The sequence below is a fragment of the Cupressus sempervirens genome, chromosome 4, assembly GCF_028749045.1.
Source record: "Cupressus sempervirens isolate cs-2001-9-10 chromosome 4, ASM2874904v1, whole genome shotgun sequence".
NCBI classification, from domain to species: domain Eukaryota; kingdom Viridiplantae; phylum Streptophyta; class Pinopsida; order Cupressales; family Cupressaceae; genus Cupressus; species Cupressus sempervirens.
In genome coordinates this window covers 737659755-737678794 of record NC_143121.1, presented here as the reverse complement: position 1 = coordinate 737678794, position 19040 = coordinate 737659755, and the positions used below count along the sequence as shown (strand labels likewise).

At 36.4% G+C, this 19040-nt stretch overlaps 1 protein-coding gene and 1 long non-coding RNA gene across 2 annotated transcripts in view; both read right to left on the bottom strand.

Annotated features, from left to right (window-relative positions):
* Positions 1–15442, bottom strand: part of LOC149563446 (uncharacterized) — a 71058-nt gene extending 55616 nt beyond the window's left edge. Inside the window, exon 1 of the mRNA XM_089826705.1 lies at positions 15003–15442. Coding sequence (XP_089682831.1) covers positions 15003–15170 — 168 coding nt within the window. The 5' untranslated portion in view covers positions 15171–15442. The remainder of the gene's footprint in view (positions 1–15002) is intronic.
* LOC149563447 (uncharacterized) lies at positions 14356–14933 on the bottom strand. The gene is made up of 3 exons (XR_016363608.1): positions 14921–14933; positions 14781–14890; positions 14356–14585 (listed from the first exon to the last, which is right to left on the bottom strand). It is a non-coding gene; the product is annotated as an uncharacterized LOC149563447 (long non-coding RNA).
* Positions 15443–19040: the final 3598 nt, after the last annotated feature.

Below are 19040 nucleotides of genomic sequence, written 5' to 3'. Positions count from 1 at the left end.
TTGTGCCAAGGAATTACTTCACAACCATAAGATTTCCTCTAAAAATCATCCAAAACCCTTCACTTTGCTTCAAGATCAGGAAACCATTACTAAATCTAGAGCTGTATTTTCTTACTTGTAAAGAATGAAATATTTAGTCCATGTATTTACAGGAATTATGAATGCTCATGGAGAGATCGAACTCTGATTTATTCCTTTGTTTTTCTCTGAGTTTTCTCTTCTTTAATTCTCCTCTAAATCTGATCAATTTCTTTCTTGAAGAGACTTCATCAGCTTCAGCATGTTTTATTAGACTTGACCAATTTCTTCTTAAAAACACTTTGCTTTCTTCAAAGGATCAATCTCCTTAAAAAAAACTTGTTCTTTTTCTATAAAAAAAACTATTGCTTTCTTCTCTCTTTCTTCTTTCTTTCCCTCAAGTTGATTTTCTTTTGCTCTAAAGCATTTTGCTTTCTTTTCTTTTTTTTTGCACCAATTTTTCTTGTTATTTTTTAATCAATTTGTTTCTTCTCTCCTTAGTTTTTTTCAAATTTGCTTTCTTCAAAATGACTCCCTTGATTTCATTTCGCTTTCTCTTAGAATTATGAGTCCATTTCCTCTAGAATTCTCCAAGTTAATTTCCATGTTGATTGTAATGTCCCCTTTTTAGCATTTATAGCATGATGTTGTCGTTAGCCTATTTCCCCACGGTCCCGTAGGCTAACCAGGACATTAAAAGGGCTTAGAGGCCATTTGGCCTAGATAGTTTCAGTTGCAGGTCTTTCTGAGGGATTTTGAGGCAACTTTGGGCATACTTACTATTTATAGTAAGTCATCTTGGGCATGGGTGGGCATCCAGTGGCAGCGGTATGTCGATGGTAATTGTTTAAAATCGGCAAGAAGACTTGTTTATCATTGATAAGATTTGTTTTGCATTGATAAAGCTATTTTATAAAGTTAAATTTAAATATTTAACTTTATTAATACATAGACTATAGTTTGTGGGAAATATTTAAATTAAAAGAGTCCCTTTTATTTTATAACACATTGGAGACATAAGTTACATAAAGGGAGTTATGTTTTATCCCACATTGAGAAAACGAAAAATGGAGCTCTTGTGAGAACACTATAAAAGAAATGGAAGAGCTTCTTTTAAGCATGGTTGGAAATATCAAAGAAATTGGAGATTTTTCTGGAGGTTATGTCTCAATAGTTTGAAGGACGAAATCCCTTCAAGCTGAAAATCTTGACGCCATTGAAAGATATGGTCTTGAGATTCAACAGGGTAGCAATCCGAAAAAGCAGTCCAAAAAAACGGAACCGAAAAAGCAGGCGGAAAAAGCGGAACCGAAAAAGCAAGCGGAAAAAGCATAATCGAAAAAGCAAGCGGAAAAAGTGGAACCAAAAAAGCAGGCGGAAAAAGCGGAATCGAAAAAGCAAGCGGAAAAAACGGAATCGAAAAAGCAAGCGGAAAAAGCAGAACCGTAAAAGCAGGCCGAAAAAGCAGTTCGAAAAAGTAAAGCAGAAGGGGCAGCATTGAAGGAAAATTATTACAGTCATCTATAACCAGGTTCCTTTGTTAGTATTGTTTTTTTTAGGGTATTATAAGTTTCAGCTGTAAGTGTGCATTATACCAGCATTGTCATTTTGTAATCTATGTAAATGCCAAAGTCTTGGCCATATTTCATGAGCATTGTATTAAAAATTTGATTGCAATCAAAAAGATAATAGTTGCTGGTGTCATTTAAGCAATTCAATCTCATTATTTATCAGCTAGATAGTTTGCATACCAACTGTTTGCAAAAATGCCAGTTGGCTGTAGGTGTTCTTTTCTCATGCTTAGATCATAATATATGCACTGAATATTGTCAAAATTAGGAGCACACTCATGTTAGGTCATTGTGTAGTCCATTTTGAGTCTTCTAGCACAAGTTTCTCATTGATGCAAATTGAAAAAAAGTCATTTAAAGCAAGCTAAAATACTGTATCAGTCATATGTCTCTTGCATGTGAATTGTTTGACAAAATTCTTTGAGCCTTCAATCAGCATCTTTGAGAGCAGATTTGAGGAGGGGTATTACAGTGGTATCAGAGCTTGCTTGCAAAGTGTTTGACGAAATGTCAAACAACTGAAAATATAAAGATTTTTGGTGTTTGAAGAAGTTATAACCCTAATGGAGTTATTATAGTGGTATCAGAGCTTGCTTGCAAAGTGTTTGACGAAATGTCAAACAACTGAAGTATAAAGATTTTTGATGTTTGAAGAAGTTATAACCTGTTGGGGTCATTACAGTGGTATCAGAGCTATAAGTCCTGCCATCCTGTGGAGGTCTTATAGGGAATTTGGATTAGCCAGAGAGAGAAAAATGTTTGACAAAATGAATGTCGGTCCAGATCAGGGAAAGGAAAGATTCTTACAATTATTAGACACAGGGACAGCGATCAGCAGAGCAAAGAGCACAGGAACAGAGTCAGAGATTTGAACTTATGATGCAGGTGATGGCTCGTCAAATGGGGTTGAATGCTAATGTGGTTGGAGGAAATAATCAGAATGGTAATAATTAGAATGGTAATAATCAGGATGGGGCACATAATGGAGGCGAACAAGTTGAGAACAATTTCGGTCATGCACCCCAGCAAACTAAGACAGTGAGTTCGAGGCCCATGGTTCCAACATTTCCTCCTAGAGCTCCAGAGCAGCCCGTACTAGAGCCCCAGATCACTGATATACAGGACCAGCTGAGGAGAGATTGGGAAGCCGGAGGTCCAGATTTTATAGCTGCAATTACCTTTAGGGAGTATATAGATGTGCGGATGAAGCATATGCCACGTGGACATAACAAGAACCAGAGCTATGAGTTACGGAAGAAAGTAGGGAAACTTCAGTTACCATATTATGATGGCTCAGGGAAGTCTACAGCAAGAGCTTGGGTTCAAAAGCTTGACACATATTTTCAAATGAACCCTATGCCTGAGGAAGAAGCTATTAAGTATGCAGCAATTCACCTGGATGGGTTAGCAGACAAGTGGTGGCATCATGGTATGGTCACTACGGGTCATGCACACATTACCTCCTATGTGGAGTTTAAGGAGAGACTGATTGAACGTTTTGATAGGCTTAAGGATCGTACCTTCCCTATGACAGGCAAAAATTTGTATGAGAAATTTAACAGACATGCTGATTCAATACAAGGAGACATTAGCACATCTTCAGGTAATGGTTTATTTGCATCATCTTCACAGGTAGAAGGGGTTACAGACGTTGTGCAGGTTGAGCCAGAAGGTGATATCACAGGCACACCGGATTGTGCGATTGACACAGATAGTGATTCCAGTACAGTTGGGCTAGATGAAGTTACAGCAGTTGAGGATACTATCATGTTTGAGGATAGTACAGTTGATCAAAAAGTGAGCATTCAAGACTTTGCAAAAAATGAGTATCAAGCACAGTTGGATGCTTCTTCACATGAGATAGAGGAGAGACAGAAAGGAGTCACAACAGGTTCTTCTTGTGACGACTTACAACAAATCAAGGAAGATGCAGTGAAGAAGGAGGAGAAGGAGGTTGACTGGCTTTTTCATGAGCTGGAGGATACTCGAAATTCCTTGGTGTGTACTCGGTTGGCTCTCCAGGATTTTGAGAGACACGTGGACGAGCTTTGTCTTGAGGTGATTTCAGTTCGGGAGTTAGCGCGTATAGCAGGGACTCAGTTTTCTTTAACAGTGGAGTCACATGATGATGATATGAGTATGTCTAGCATTCACACTCCGAATTCAAAGATTGTAGACAGGTGCGTGAAGTCAGTTGGTATTGTTCACAATACTCAGGTGAGAAGTTTACTTGAATTGCCAGCTGGTTTTCGTTCATGGATTAGATGTTGGGATCCTTATCTTAGTACTTGGGATCGTTTTGACCAGAGATATCTATCATTCCTTGGTAGTAGTATCTATTGCACCATCATGGACTTGATTAGTAGTTTGCCAGGTGTAGTTCTCATCCATGTCAGCAACTTGTTTGATGCTGGATTTAGTTTTTACACACCTGTGTTGGGCATTGTTCATATATCCAGTCGACCATTCTTGTTGGAATGGGTTGATGATTTCTCAGATATGATAGAGTCTACAGAAGAGTCCCAGGATCTGAGTATTACAGATGATAGCTATTCTGAGGTTACTCCTTTGGACAGTGTACCAGGGATAGAGTATAGAAGTTCGACCAATCGGCACAATCATGTGTCTAGTCAGCTGAGAGTTGGTGAGCGAGACATTTCTATCACTTGCGAGCATTTCGATGCTGCTCGTCAGTTGTTAGCAATTTATGGATGGGATTCTCCTACTAGTGATGAGTAGGGAGGCAATTATCTTTCCTTGACAGAGATCCACTCTTTATGGGAGGCTATCCGGATTCTGAGACAAAATTATATGCAATTGGTAGTCGATAGAGATTATCTTATGGAGTGGGGGAGTACAGCATACGATGCATTATTGGCCAAGGAAGATGAGGTGAGTGAGCTTACTCAGCAGCTCGAGGTGACTTCTGACATTCTTGAGAGTACACAGTTGGCTTTCGAGGAGTCACAGTTTCATTTGGCTAAGGTGACCATGGAGTTAGAGTGACTTCAGTCTTTACCAAATTCTGTACAATCACGGACTGTGGTGTCTAGTGATCCGCGGATGTCCATGGTCGAGGTTGATAGAGGTAGTGGAGATGAGGATATATCTGTCCACGACACTACTATTGGCATATTTGGTCCATTTCCACTGGAGGCAGGTTCAACTGAGTTGGGCGCTGCAGCTGAGCACAGTGATATGTTTGACTTGGAGGGCACAGAGACTAGTGATGTTGTTGATTCTGTACTCTTGGCTATATCATCCTCTGACTTAGCTGATGATCAGTCACAGTTGGTCATATCACGTCTGCAAGATGAGTCTTTGACTGAGATTGGTTCTTTTTACCGGCATTATACTAAAGGATATGTTCATCGGTTTGCTTTTGATCCATGTGTTGAGGAGTTGATGGCAGACAGGTTTGGACTGGGCTCTCATTTTTGCTATCTATCGTGTAATGACTATTCACCATCAGCAGTGCATGGGTGTTATGGTTATGAGACAGTGGTCGGTAATCTGCAGAGTTGTGTTAACTGCAACAGATGTACAGTGTGTGGATTCTCTGTATTTGGTGCAGTTTCATGTGGGAGTGGTCACTATTGTAGCAGAGTTGGAGTGTGCATTCCACATAACACGGTGGGTTGTGTGGATGTTGTTTATTATGTTGACAGTTTGGGTGATCTACTCTACTTGGGGTCTAATATTTTGAGAGTTTGTGCCTCGTGGGTTCCTGACTGTGGCAGTAGTGGATTTGGAGTTCAAATACACCGTGATTCACGATTCATTTATGGATTCCTCTTGGTTAATTTTCACAGGTTGTTGCAGGAGCCTATGTTGACTGACAGCACTATAGTTCATGACTACATTTGGGATCCAGGTGGATTGATTGGGTTGTTGTTCGACCATTGCTTGGGGACAAGCAATTTTGGGAAGGGCGGACTGTAATGTCCCCTTTTTAGCATTCATAGCATGATGTTGTCGTTAACCTATTTCCCCATGATCCCGTAGGCTAACCAGGACATCAAAAGGGCTTAGAGGCCATTTGGCCTAGATAGTTTCAATTGCAAGTCTTTCTGAGGGGTTTTGAGGCAACTTTGGGCATACTTACTATTTATAATAAGTCATCTTGGGCATGGGTGGACATCCAGTGGCAGCGGTATGTCGATGGTAATTGTTTAAAATCGGCAAGAAAACTTGTTTATCATTGATAAGATTTGTTTTGCATTGATAAAGTTATTTTATAAAGTTAAATTTAAATATTTAACTTTATTAATACATAGACTATAGTTTGTGGGAAATATTTAAATTAAAAGAGTCCCTTTTATTTTATAACACATTAAAGACATAAGTTACATAAAGGGAGTTATGTTTTATCCCACATTGAGAAAACGAAGGATGGAGCTCTTGTGAAACCACTATAAAAGAAATGGAAGAGCTTCTTTTAAGCATGGTTGGAAATATCAAAGAAATTGGAGAATTTTCTGGAGGTTATATCTCAATAGTTTGAAGGGCGAAATCCCTTCAAGCTGAAAATCTTGACGCCATTGAAAGATATGGTCTTGAAATTCAACAGGGTAGCAATCCGAAAAAGCAGGAACGAAAAAGTGGAACAGAAAAAGCAAGCGGAAAAAGCGAAATCGAAAAAGCAAGCGGAAAAAACGGAATCGAAAAAGCAAACCGAAAAAGTAGGCGAAAAAAGCGGAATCGAAAAAGCAAGCAAAAAAAACGAAATCGAAAAAGCAAGCGAAAAAAGCGGAACCATAAAAGTAGGCCGAAAAAGCAGTTCGAAAAAGTAAAGCAGAAAGGGCAGCATTGAAGAAAAATTATTACAGCCATCTACAACCAGGTTCCTTTGTTAGTATTGATTTTTTTAGGGTATTATAAGCTTCAGTTGTAAGTGTGCATTAGACCAGCATTGTCATTTTGTAATCCATGTAAATGCCAAAGTCTTGGCCATATTTCATCAGCATTGTATTAGAAATTTGATTGCAATCAAAATGATAATAGTTACTGGTGTCATTTAAGCAATTCAATCTCATTATTTATCAGCTAGATAGTTTGCATACCAACTGTTTGCAAAAATGCCAGTTGGTTGTAGGTGTTCTTTTCTCATGCTTAGATCATAATATATGCATTGAATATTGTCAAAATTAGGAGCACACTCATGTTAGGTCATTGTGTAGTCCATTTTGAGTTTTCTAGCACAAGTTTCTCATTGATGCAAATTGAAAAAAAGTCATTTAAAGCAAGCTGAAATACTATATCAGTCATATGTGTAATGTCCCCTTTTTAGCATTCATAGCATGATGTTGTCGTTAGCCTATTTCCCCCACGGTCCCATAGGCTAACCAGGACATTAAAGGGGCTTAGAGGCCATTTGGCCTAGATAGTTTCAGTTGCAGGTCTTTCTGAGGAGTTTTGAGGCAACTTTGAGCATACTTACTATTTATAGTAAGTCATCTTGGGCATGCGTGGAGATCCAATGGCAGTGGTATGTCGATAGTAATTGTTTAAAATCGGCAAGAAGACTTGTTTATCATTGATAAGATTTGTTTTGCATTGATAAAGCTATTTTATAAAGTTAAATTTAAATATTTAACTTTATTAATGCATAAACTATAGTTTGTGAGAAATATTTAAATTAAAAGAGTCCCCTTTATTTTATAACACATTGGAAACATAAGTTACATAAAGGGAGTTATGTTTTATCCCACATTGAGAAAACGAAGGATGGAGCTCTTGTGAGAACACTATAAAAGAAATAGAAGCGCTTCTTTTAAGGATGGTTGGAAATATCAAAGAAATTGGAAAATTTCTGAAGATTATGTCTCAATAGTTTGAAGGACGAAATCCCTTCAAGCTAGAAATCTTGACGCCATTGAAAGATATGGTCTTGAGATTCAACAGGGTAGCAGTCTGAAAAAGCAGTCCGAAAAAGGGAACCGAAAAAGCAGGCCGAAAAAATAGTCCGAAAAAAGCGGAATCGAAAAAGCAGCCCGAAAAAAGTGGAACCAAAAAAAGCAAGTCGAAAAGCAATCCAAAAAAGCAGTTCGAAAAAGCAAATCGAAAAAGCAAAGCAGAAAGGACAACATTAAAGAAAATTATTACAGCCATCTACAACTAGGTTACTTTATTAGTATTGTTTTTAGGGTGTTATAGGTTTCAGCTGTAAGTGTGCATTATACCAGCATTATCATTTTGTAATCCATATAAATGCCAAAAGTCTTGGCCACATTTCATGAGCATTGTATTAAAAATTTCATTGCAAATTAAGAAGATAATAGTTGTTGGTGTCATTTAAGCAATTCAATATCATTATTTATCAGCTAGTTAGTTTGCACACCAACTGTTTGTAAAAATGTCAGTTGGCTGTAGGTGTTCATTTCTCATGCTTAGATCATATATATGCACTGAATATTGTCAAAATTAGTAGCACACTCATGTTAGGTCATTGTGTAGTCCATTGTAGTCTTCTAGCACAAGATTCACATTGATGCAAATTGAAAAATGAGTTCTGATATTTCAAGAGCTTGTTTCTCATGGGTTCCTGACTTTGGAGTTTGGGTGAGTTGTATTCGCCAATTTGATTATGAATTCCTCTTGGTTAATTTTCAGAGGTTGTTGCAGGAGCCTATGTTGACTAACAACAGTATAGTTCATGACTACATTTGGGATCCAGGTGGATTGATTGGGTTGTTGTTCGGTCATTGCTTGGGGACAAGCAATTTTGGGAAGGGCGGACTGTAATGTCCCCTTTTTAGCATTCATAGCATGATGTTGTCGTTAGCCTATTTCCCCCACGGTCTCATAGGCTAACCAAGACATTAAAGGGGCTTAGAGGCCATTTGGCCTAGATAGTTTCAGTTGCAAGTCTTTCTGAAGAGTTTTGAGGCAACTTTGGGCATACTTACTATTTATAGTAAGTCATCTTGGGCATGGGTGGACATCCAATGGCAGTGCTATGTCGATAGTAATTGTTTAAAATTGGCAAGAAGACTTGTTTATCATTGATAAGATTTGTTTTGCATTGATAAAGTTATTTTATAAAGTTAAATTTAAATATTTAACTTTATTAATGCATAGACTATAGTTTGTGGAAAATATTTAAATTAAAAGAGTCCCTTTTATTTTATAACACATTGGAGACATAAGTTACATAAAAGGAGTTATGTTTTATCCCACATTGAGAAAACGAAGGATGGAGCTCTTGTGAGAACACTATAAAAGAAATGGAAGAGCTTCTTTTAAGGATGGTTGGAAATATCAAAGAAATTGAAAAATTTTCTGGAGATTATGTCTCAATAGTTTGAAGGACGAAATCCCTTCAAGCAGGAAATCTTGACGCTATTGAAAGATATGGTCTTGAGATTCAACAGGGTAGCAGTCTGAAAAAGCAAATACGAAAAAGCAGTCCGAAAAAGCGAAACCGAAAAAGCAAGCCGAAAAAAGCGGAATCAAATAAGCAGCCCGAAAAAAGCGGAACCGAAAAAAGCAGGTCAAAAAGCAATCCGAAAAAGCAGTTCGAAAAAGCAAAGCAGAAAGGACAACATTGAAAAAAATTATTACAGCCATCTACAACCAGGTTCCTTTATTAGTATTGTTTTTAGAGTGTTATAAGTTTCAGCTGTAAGTGTGCATTATACCAGCATTATCATTTTGTAATCCATATAAATGCCAAAAGTCTTGGCCACATTTCATGAGCATTGTATTAGAAATTTCATTGCAAATTAAGAAGATAATAGTTGCTGGTGTCATTTAAGCAATTCAATATCATTATTTATCAGCTAGTTAATTTGCACACCAACTGTTTATAAAAATGTCAGTTCGTTGTAGGTGTTCATTTCTCATGCTTCGATCATATATATGCACTGAATATTGTCAAAATTAGTAGCACACTCATGTTAGGTCATTGTGTAGTCCATTGTAGTCTTCTAGCACAAGATTCTCATTGATGCAAATTGAAAGATGAGTTCTGATATTTCGAGAGCTTGTTTCTCATGGGTTCCTGACTTTGGAGTTTGGGTGAGTTGTATTCGCCAATTTGATTATGGATTCCTCTTGGTTAATTTTCAGAGGTTGTTGCAGGAGCCTATGTTGACTAACAGCAATATAGTTCATGACTACATTTGGGATTCAGGTGGATTGATTGGGTTGTTGTTCGGTCATTGCTTGGGGACAAGCAATTTTGGGAAGGGCGAACTGTAATGTCCCATTTTTAGCATTCATAGCATGATGTTGTCATTAGCCTATTTCCCCCACGGTCCCATAGACTAACCAAGACATTAAAGGGGCTTAGAGGCCATTTGGCCTAGATAGTTTCAGTTGCAGATCTTTCTGAGGGGTTTTGAGGCAACTTTGGGCATACTTACTATTTATAGTAAGTCATCTTGGGCATGGGTGGACATCCAATGGCAGTGGTATGTCAATAGTAATTGTTTAAAATCGGCAAGAAGACTTGTTTATTATTGATAAGATTTGTTTTGCATTGATAAAGCTATTTTATAAAATTAAATTTAAATATTTAACTTTATTAATGCATAGACTATAGTTTGTGAAAAATATTTAAATTAAAAGAGTCCCCTTTATTTTATAACACATTGGAGACATAAGTTACATAAAGGGAGTTATGTTTTATCCCACATTGAGAAAACGAAAGATGAAGCTCTTGTGAGAACACTATAAAAGAAATGGAAGAGCTTCTTTTAAGGATGGTTGGAAATATCAAAAAAATTGGCAAATTTTTTGGAGATTATGTCTCAATAGTTTGAAGGACGAAATCCCTTCAAGCAAGAAATCTTGACGCTATTGAAAGATATGGTCTTGAGATTCAACAGGGTAGCAGATATGAAAAAGCAGTCCGAAAAAGCGGAACCGAAAAAGCAAGCTGAAAAAGCAGTCCGAAAAAAGTGGAATCGAAAAAGCAGCTCGAAAAAAGCAGCTCGAAAAGCAATCCGAAAAAGCAGTTCAAAAAAGCAAATCGGAAAAGCAAAGCAGAAGGGACAGCATTGAAGAAAATTATTACAACCAGGTTCCTTTATTAGTATTGTTTTTAGGGTGTTATAGGTTTCAACTGTAAGTGTGCATTATACCAGCATTATCATTTTGTAATCCATATAAATGCCAAAAGTCTTGGCCACATTTCATGAGCATTGTATTAGAAATTTCATTGCAAATTAAGAAGATAATAGTTGCTGGTGTCATTTAAGCAATTCAATATCATTATTTATCAGCTAGTTAGTTTGCACACCAACTGTTTGTAAAAATGTCAGTTAGCTGTAGGTGTTCATTTCTCATGCTTAGATCATATATATGCACTGAATATTGTCAAAATTAGTAGCACACTCATGTTAGGTCATTGTGTAGTCCATTGTAGTCTTCTAGCACAAGATTCTCATTGATGCAAATTGAAAAAAAAGTCATTTAAAGCCAGCTGAAATACTAAATCAGTCATAAGTCCCTTGCATGTGAATTGTTTGATGAAATTTCTTGAGCTTTCATCAACATTTTTGAGAGGAAATTTGAAGAGGGTCATTACAGTGGTATCAGAGCTTGCTTGCAAAGTCTTTGACAAAATGTCAAACAACTGAAGTATAAAGATTTTTGGTGTTTGAAGAAGTTATAACCTATTGGGGTTATTACAATATGTCTCTTGCATGTGAATTGTTTAACAAAATTCTTTGAGCCTTCAATCAGCATCTTTGAGAGCAGATTTGAAGAGAGGTATTACAGTGGTATCAGAGTTTGCTTTCAAAGTGTTTGACGAAATGTCAAACAACTGAAAATATAAAGATTTTTGGTGTTTGAAGAAGTTATAACCCTATTGGGGTTATTACACTGATTTTAAAACTCTCTCTCCTTGTGAGGGGACGCAGCCATGATTTGAGGAATTTTCCTTGTTTTACCTTGGGTAGAATAAGAATTTCTATTCCTTAGGCAAACTTCATGCTTTCCCAAAGTTGAGCAGTTTTTGTAATCACTTATGGATTTTTTGTGTTTTGCCATGGTGGAATAAGGATTTCCTTCCTCACTCAAAATTCACATGGTTTTGAGGATTTTCCTCATTTTACATTAGGTGAGATGAGAATTTTTTTGCCTTAGTCAAATTCTTCAAGTGGAATGCCTTAAGAATTTTTACAATTATCCTCAAAGTTGAGCAAAATACATCTATTGTGGGATTTCCCCATTTTGCCTTGGGTTGAATAGTGATTTCCTTCCTTTGATCAAACTTCACATGATATTGAGCATTTTCCTCATTTTGCCTTTGGGTTGAATAGTGATTTCCTTTCTTTGATCAAACTTCACATGATATTGCATTAAGGAATCTTTCTTGAGAGGTCACATTTTGAGCGTACTCAATGATTTTCCTTCTTTTACCTTATTAGGCGGAATAAGGATTTGCCAAACACTAACCATTTTTCAATTAACTTCAAAAAATAGGTGAACTTGGTCTTGCGAACTGCATTTTTCCACAAAATTCGATGAATTCTTGAAATCTAGAATTTTCACAATTTTCTTAATTGTAGGCACAACCTCAAGCTTTACCCAAAAAATAAAGTTCTAATAATAGGAACAAAAAAACTTTCTAAATTTAGAAAAAAGCAACGAAAAAGAGAAGATCTTGAATTGGCCTCGGGTTTTCAAAAAAAAATAGCTTCCAAAAAAACCAAAAACAATGTTGATCTTATTAAATGGAAGTTGCTAGAATAGACCTTAAGCAATGTTGATCTTCCTCCCCTGACCAATTTGAACCCCTTTATAGCATCATAATACACTTTTGATCATGCCTTTTTCATTTCACTTTTTGATGAACACTCTTGAATTGGCAAAACTCTAAATTTTGATTGTATCTCCTAAACTTTGCACTTGCAAGAGACTGAAAACTAAAACTGAAACACTTCAACAAAACCCTAAAAAGTGAAAAATTAGGAGTCCTCGTTTACAATGGGACAATGTGTGATAACGTCGCAATAGAAACCCACAGAACTCTAAAGCAGATATTAATGAAGACAAAATCTGAATATGGACGAATCAGAATTGTTGTGTATTTTTGTAAGCTTTAGTGACCAATCACTCACAAGTTGCCAAAGATGATGCTCATCATCCCCTCATAATATTCATTCCCCTTAGGCGATCATTAATCAAAATACTCATCAGCAAAAAAAAATATCTTTTGCCCTAATAGGCTTCACTTTCAACAAGAATTATTAATGACAAGAACATTAGAAGTATAAAATATAACTAACAAATACTTATTCAACACATTATTCTCCCAACGATAACTTTACTAATATTTCCAAACATTATCTTACATTCATCAAGCAGCTTCTTATGTAGCCCAACAATATAATCTCCAACTTGTTATATCATATGAGTGTCACTAACAAAGTTTGGCTTTCAATAAATCATTGAGACAATAAATATAAGCATCAATTAATCATTTGAAACACGCCTTTACATTCTTTACAACAAATATGAGAACTGCCTCGACAAGAAAGTTAGGAACCACAAATCATTTGCCAAATAATACTCAAAATATGTAATAAACTCCTAATAAAGCTCAACACCAAAAGATATAATAAATATTTGAAGTACAACATCCTTGTTTCCCAAAATAGAAGCAAATTTTTTTTTCAATAACTCTCACACGTTGATCTCTAATTGGAGACTTTATATATTTGCCTAACCGTGACCTTGTCAAAAATTCACCCTTTAGGAAGAGCTAGGTTTTGTCCTACCCTTCTCACCATCTTTTGAAGGCTTTCGTCCTCCAGGATGTGCTTTATACAAAAGTTTCGTGTATATGATCAAATCCAAAAAACATACTTTTGCCTCCATCCCGTCCTCCTTACAAAGAACTCCAAGAAGTATCTAAAATATTAGGTCAACTTATTCCTCTTTAATTTCAATCTTATTCGAGGAACTTTATTTGATAAAGCAACATTTTGTGATATTTTACTATTGAATATTATTTAATTAAATTAATTAATATTGAGTCATCATTTGAAGAAAAAAAATTACAGCCTAATAAAAATTAATTTAATTAATTGTCAAGACTAGGGACATTACAACTCCCTCCATGCTTTCATATCTAATCCTACTAGTAATATGTTATTGCATCAATACATTTTTTTCTTTTACACTATCTTCATATTAAACCATGACATTTATATATCCAACCTTAACTAAATCCCTTATCCCTAAGTTTAATCACAGTAAAAGCCTTAATGTATTGCTCCATTTGGATTTAAACCCTTGAAATTCATGAATTCAATCCCTTGAAATGTTATGAATTTAATCGTAAAATTTATTTACTTGCCACTTAAATAGGGCGTGCATACTCAGGAGCAACAAATAGAAAACCTATGGCTTAGGCAACAAAAAAGTGCTTCACTTCTCAATTAAATTGCTTTATCACAATTTAAGCCTCAAATTAATTTTTTGAACCCATAAAATCTAATTATTTAAACTTAGAAACATCATTTATCTGATTTTTAAATAAACCACTATATTTAGATTTAAACCCAAGAAAAGGAAAAAATTATGGAACCCTGAGGTGCACCAATTTAACCTTAATCGCCAAAACTTGACTTGATTTCGATCCTCACGAGCAGACGCAACGGTTGGACAAGTTTCTGGGACAGGGGACAAAGGGGTTTTAATTTGGGGATGGCGAGGGGTCGATGGTAAAGGACAAAGGAATTGTATATACTATACATATGGTACTTAAAACGCTAGTTATGAAAAGATGTAGTGCAATATAAGATATAAAGATGGAAAAGAGTGACTACTTAACATTGTACTGAATTGGAACATCAAACATCAAACATAAATAGTCCAATCAGCAAATTGTCAACACTGGGACATCCCCCATCCTCAATGGAGCTGACGGAATCCAATGGTGCTGCTGGGGACAGGGGGCGGAGTCACCAAGTCCCCAGTGCATCCCCGCATCCGATACGTGGAGCAAAAAGGGCAGAGACGCATCACTGTGTAGAAAACCTACGTCTCGGGCAACAGAAAAGTATTTTACTTTTCAGATTAATCACTCTTAACAGAATCTAAACCTCAAATTAATTTTTTGAACCCATAAATTCTAATTATTTAACCCTGGAAACATCAGTTATTGGGTTTTTTTTATTTTAACCCAAAAATAAAAAAAACAAACTATAGAACCCTAAGGTGTACCGATTTAACCTTAGAAACATCGCCAGAACTTGACTCGATTTCGATCCCCACGAGCAGACGATCGAAAACCTTAAAGCCGCGAGAAAGCTCTGATTTGATGAAAAATGGGTCCACTTGCCCTTAACCATAAAATACATATATTTACATACAGAACGGGCGCATTTCTTTATTTAACTCTAAAGCCAGAACTGATCTTCGGAGAAAACAAAATGCAGCATACAAGCAACCGACCTGAGGATCCATAGCCGGAAAAAGCGCAATGAGCTTTGCCAAATTATCAGTATGAGGAGAAGGGAGGGACGGTGTAGATGTTATTGAGGAATAACGAAGTCTTTTGGCAACAAGGGGAGGCGATCCCTCGAAAGGCGACAGACGCTTCCCACAGACTGCTGCAGACATGGCAGCTGCCCGGATTCGAACCCTCGCTGATTGTAACCCCTTTTTCTTTCCCCCCCTCTCCTCTCTTCCCTTCTGCAACGGCAATCAGCAAAGTGCTGCAATAATTATCAGGTCGATTGACGCGGAGGAGTGGAGTGAGCGATGGATAATTTTGAAGGTGTACAGTAAGGTTGGGAAAGGGCGTTCATGGTTATCATCCAGCGGAGGATTGGGACATGTTTTTAGTAGCCTCCAATTAAAGATTAGACAGGGAGATCAAAATGCAAAGTCATATCATAATTTGCAAAATGTGAGAATATAAAACGCTCTTTTCTATAATAATCGTGTACGTGTACACATAGGAAACCGGTTTGAGCTTTTAGGCCCCGTTTGGTTACGGGAATACCGGGCGCGGAATAGGGTTTTCAGCGCCAAAATCAGGTTATAGAGGAAAATGGTGGCGTCTGGTTCATCAAACGCATAACCCGGTTTCGGATTTCGTTTACCAATTTTGTTCAAAAATTGGAAGAAACTTCTTGGAAATAAGTGGAAGTTGAAATGAAAACCAGGTTTTGGGTTTTTATGAATGCGGTTGAATAAATCGTCAGGTCCGCCAAATCCGCCTTAGGTTTTTAGAATAACAAATTGGATTTTTTGGAAGACGACGGTTGTGTTGTTTTCGTGCTTTGTTGTGCGAAGGCGAGGGTTTTTGGTTTGCTGCGTTTGTTGGGCTATGGTCGTTTGCTGGGTTTGTGGGTTTTCTGTGGTCGTGGTTTCGTGTGGCCATGGCATTTTTTGCGATTTCTCTTCTCCGCTTTGAACGGCGGCGGCGATAAACGATTCTCTTCTCACACCCACCTTTGCATACTGAATTTTTTTAAGTTTTTTTTGTTCATTCAAACGTAACTGCGTGTTGCAGGTCTGCTTAGAAAACTAGTTAAAATATATGCTCAGGAATGAGTCCCAGTATGTTTAACTCTGATTACTTGTATATATCATAGTTAAAGTTTTAATTTTTTGTACTCAGCAATGAAATTTACAAGTATATCAATAGCTTTTATCTATACATAGCTGACCTATACATAGTTTATCATGGTTATATTTCTATCTACTATTTGCCTAGCAATTTAGTCAATATATGTGGTAACTGTTTGTTTCAAATTTGTTTTTAAAATAGTCAATATTTGCTCACTAATAAATTCGAATATAGTGTTGTGAGAGATCAATACCAGTGAAATGAAAAATTAAACTTTGTAACAGTTTCTGACTGTTTGTTTTAAATCTGTTTAGCAAAATAGTCAATATGTGCTCACTAATAAATTTCACTATAGTGCTGTGAGAAATCAATACCAGTGAAATAAACAACCAAACTTTGTAACAGTCTCTTGCCAGTAATGAGTTCTAGTATGTTGTTGTGAGAGATGAATGCAATATCATTAAATAGAGCCAAGTCATAAACTTGTGCTCACTAATAAATTCCAGTATAGTGCTCTGAGAGATCAATACCAGTGAAATGAATAACTAAACTTTCTAACTGTTTCTTGCCAATAATGAGTTCTAATATACTGTTGTGAGAGATTAATGCAATACCATTAAATAGAGTCAAGTCATAAACTATGTATAGATCAATGGCAATCATGGCTTTAATCTATACATAATCAATATGTGCTCAATATGTGCTTAATAATGAATTCCAATGTGTGCTCATGTGATTACCTGTATATATCATAGTGTCAATCAAGCAAAACATGACAATCATGGCTTTTATCTATATATAGTTGACCTATACGTAGTTTATCATGGTTCAAATCTGTTTAGCAAAACAATCCAATATATGTTGTAACAGTTTGTTTAGAATCTATTTGACAAAATAGTCAATATATGCTCACTAATGACTTTCAGTATAGTGTTGTGAGAGATCAATACCAGTGAAATGAACAACTAAACTTTACGACAGTTTCTTGCCAGTAATGAGTTCTAGTATACTACTGTGAGAGATGAATGCAATATCATTAAATAGAGACAAGTCATAAACTATGTATGGATCAACTATGTATAGATCAATGGCAATCATGGCTTTTATCTATACATAATCAATATGTGCTCAATAATGAATTCCAGTATGTAATCATGTGATTACCCGTATATATTATAGTGCCAATCATAATAGCAAAACATGGCAATCATGCTTTTATCTATACATAGTTGACATATACATAGTTTATCGTGGTTCAAATCTGTTTAGCAAAATAGTCCAATGAGTTCCAGTATAGTGATGTGAGAGATCAATGCAATACCATTAATCAAAGTGAATCATGCCAATGAAATGAACAACTAAACTATGGATATATCAAGTATGTATTGATCCATGCAAAATCATTCAACATACTTATGAGGTCATAAACTATGTATAGATAAAAGCCATGATTTCAAACTATGTATAGATCAATGCAGAAAGAAACTCTATTCCCATTGCCAACAATGCTACTTTTTATCTTCTAAAAGATGAGCCTCAGTTTCAGTGGACCCGACAATTTATTAAAACACATTCATAAAAGCCCAAATTCAGGTTATAGTTTGTACATGTGTATGTGTACATACCTACATGTGTATGTACATTTATACATGTGTGTACATGCATACATACATACATACATACATGTGTGTGTACGTACGTACACACATACATACATGTGTGTGTACATACATACATGTGTGTGTGTGTCTACATACATACATGCATACATGTGTGTGTGTACGTACATACATGCATACATGTCCGTGTACGTACATACATGCATACATACATACATAAATTCATGTGTGTGTATGTACATACACACATACATACATGTATGTGTACATACGTACATGCATACATACATGTGTGTGTATGTACATACATGCATACATGTGTGTGTGTATGTACATGCATACATACATGTGTGTGCACATACATATATACATACATGTGTGTATACATATAGACAAATGGAATCAGTATTATGCTTTCATTGGTATAGATAGATTACATGGAGTATAATGACACATTGTAATTTGTTCTTTATGGGCTTATGATCCTCGATAGTTGGTACTCCTTGTTGTATTTGAATAAATAATTGACTTCTTAATGCAATGAGGCTAGCAAATAATCATGTTGTATCTCGATAGGTGATAGTTGATATCTCATAACTGATAGTGTTTAAATTGTCCACCTTTCAGGTCATTGATGGATCCTATGGAGAGTATAGAGGTCCAAGGAAGCATAGTTAGGAAGACCACGTACACCCACATTCTCACAATTCTTTTTGCTTTTGTTGGCATAGCCAAAGTACTGGTAGCTCGAGAAGGCAGTCAAATGGGTAGACGAATAAGAAAAGAAAATTTCTTTTGTAGAGACATTATTCATTCGAATGAGATGGATTGTCATGATCAGATTCAGATGAGTAGGGCAGCCTTCTTTTCTCTAGCTCGTATTCTAACGCTGAAAGGAAGCTTGAGAGATACGATCCACTTGAAGTTAGAGGAACAACTAGTGATGTTCCTCCACACCCTTGGGCACAATCTAAGGAACCGCAAGATTGCCCATAACTTTGGGCACTCAAGAGAGATAGTCATTCGGTACTTCCACAAGGTTTTGATGGTTGTCTTAGCCCTTCACAGAGATTACTTCATACCACCTAGTCCAGGCACTCCTCCTGAAATTAGTGGGAAGGATCGTTTTGAACCATTCTTCAAGGTAAATCACACATTGTTACAAGTTTATTGTCTAGAATGTTGTCCTTATCTTATTATTACTTGAGCATACATTTGATCAGTGTATCATATCCCACAGGATTGCATTGGAGCCATCGACAGAACCCATATTCCAGTGTGAGTTGATGTCGACAT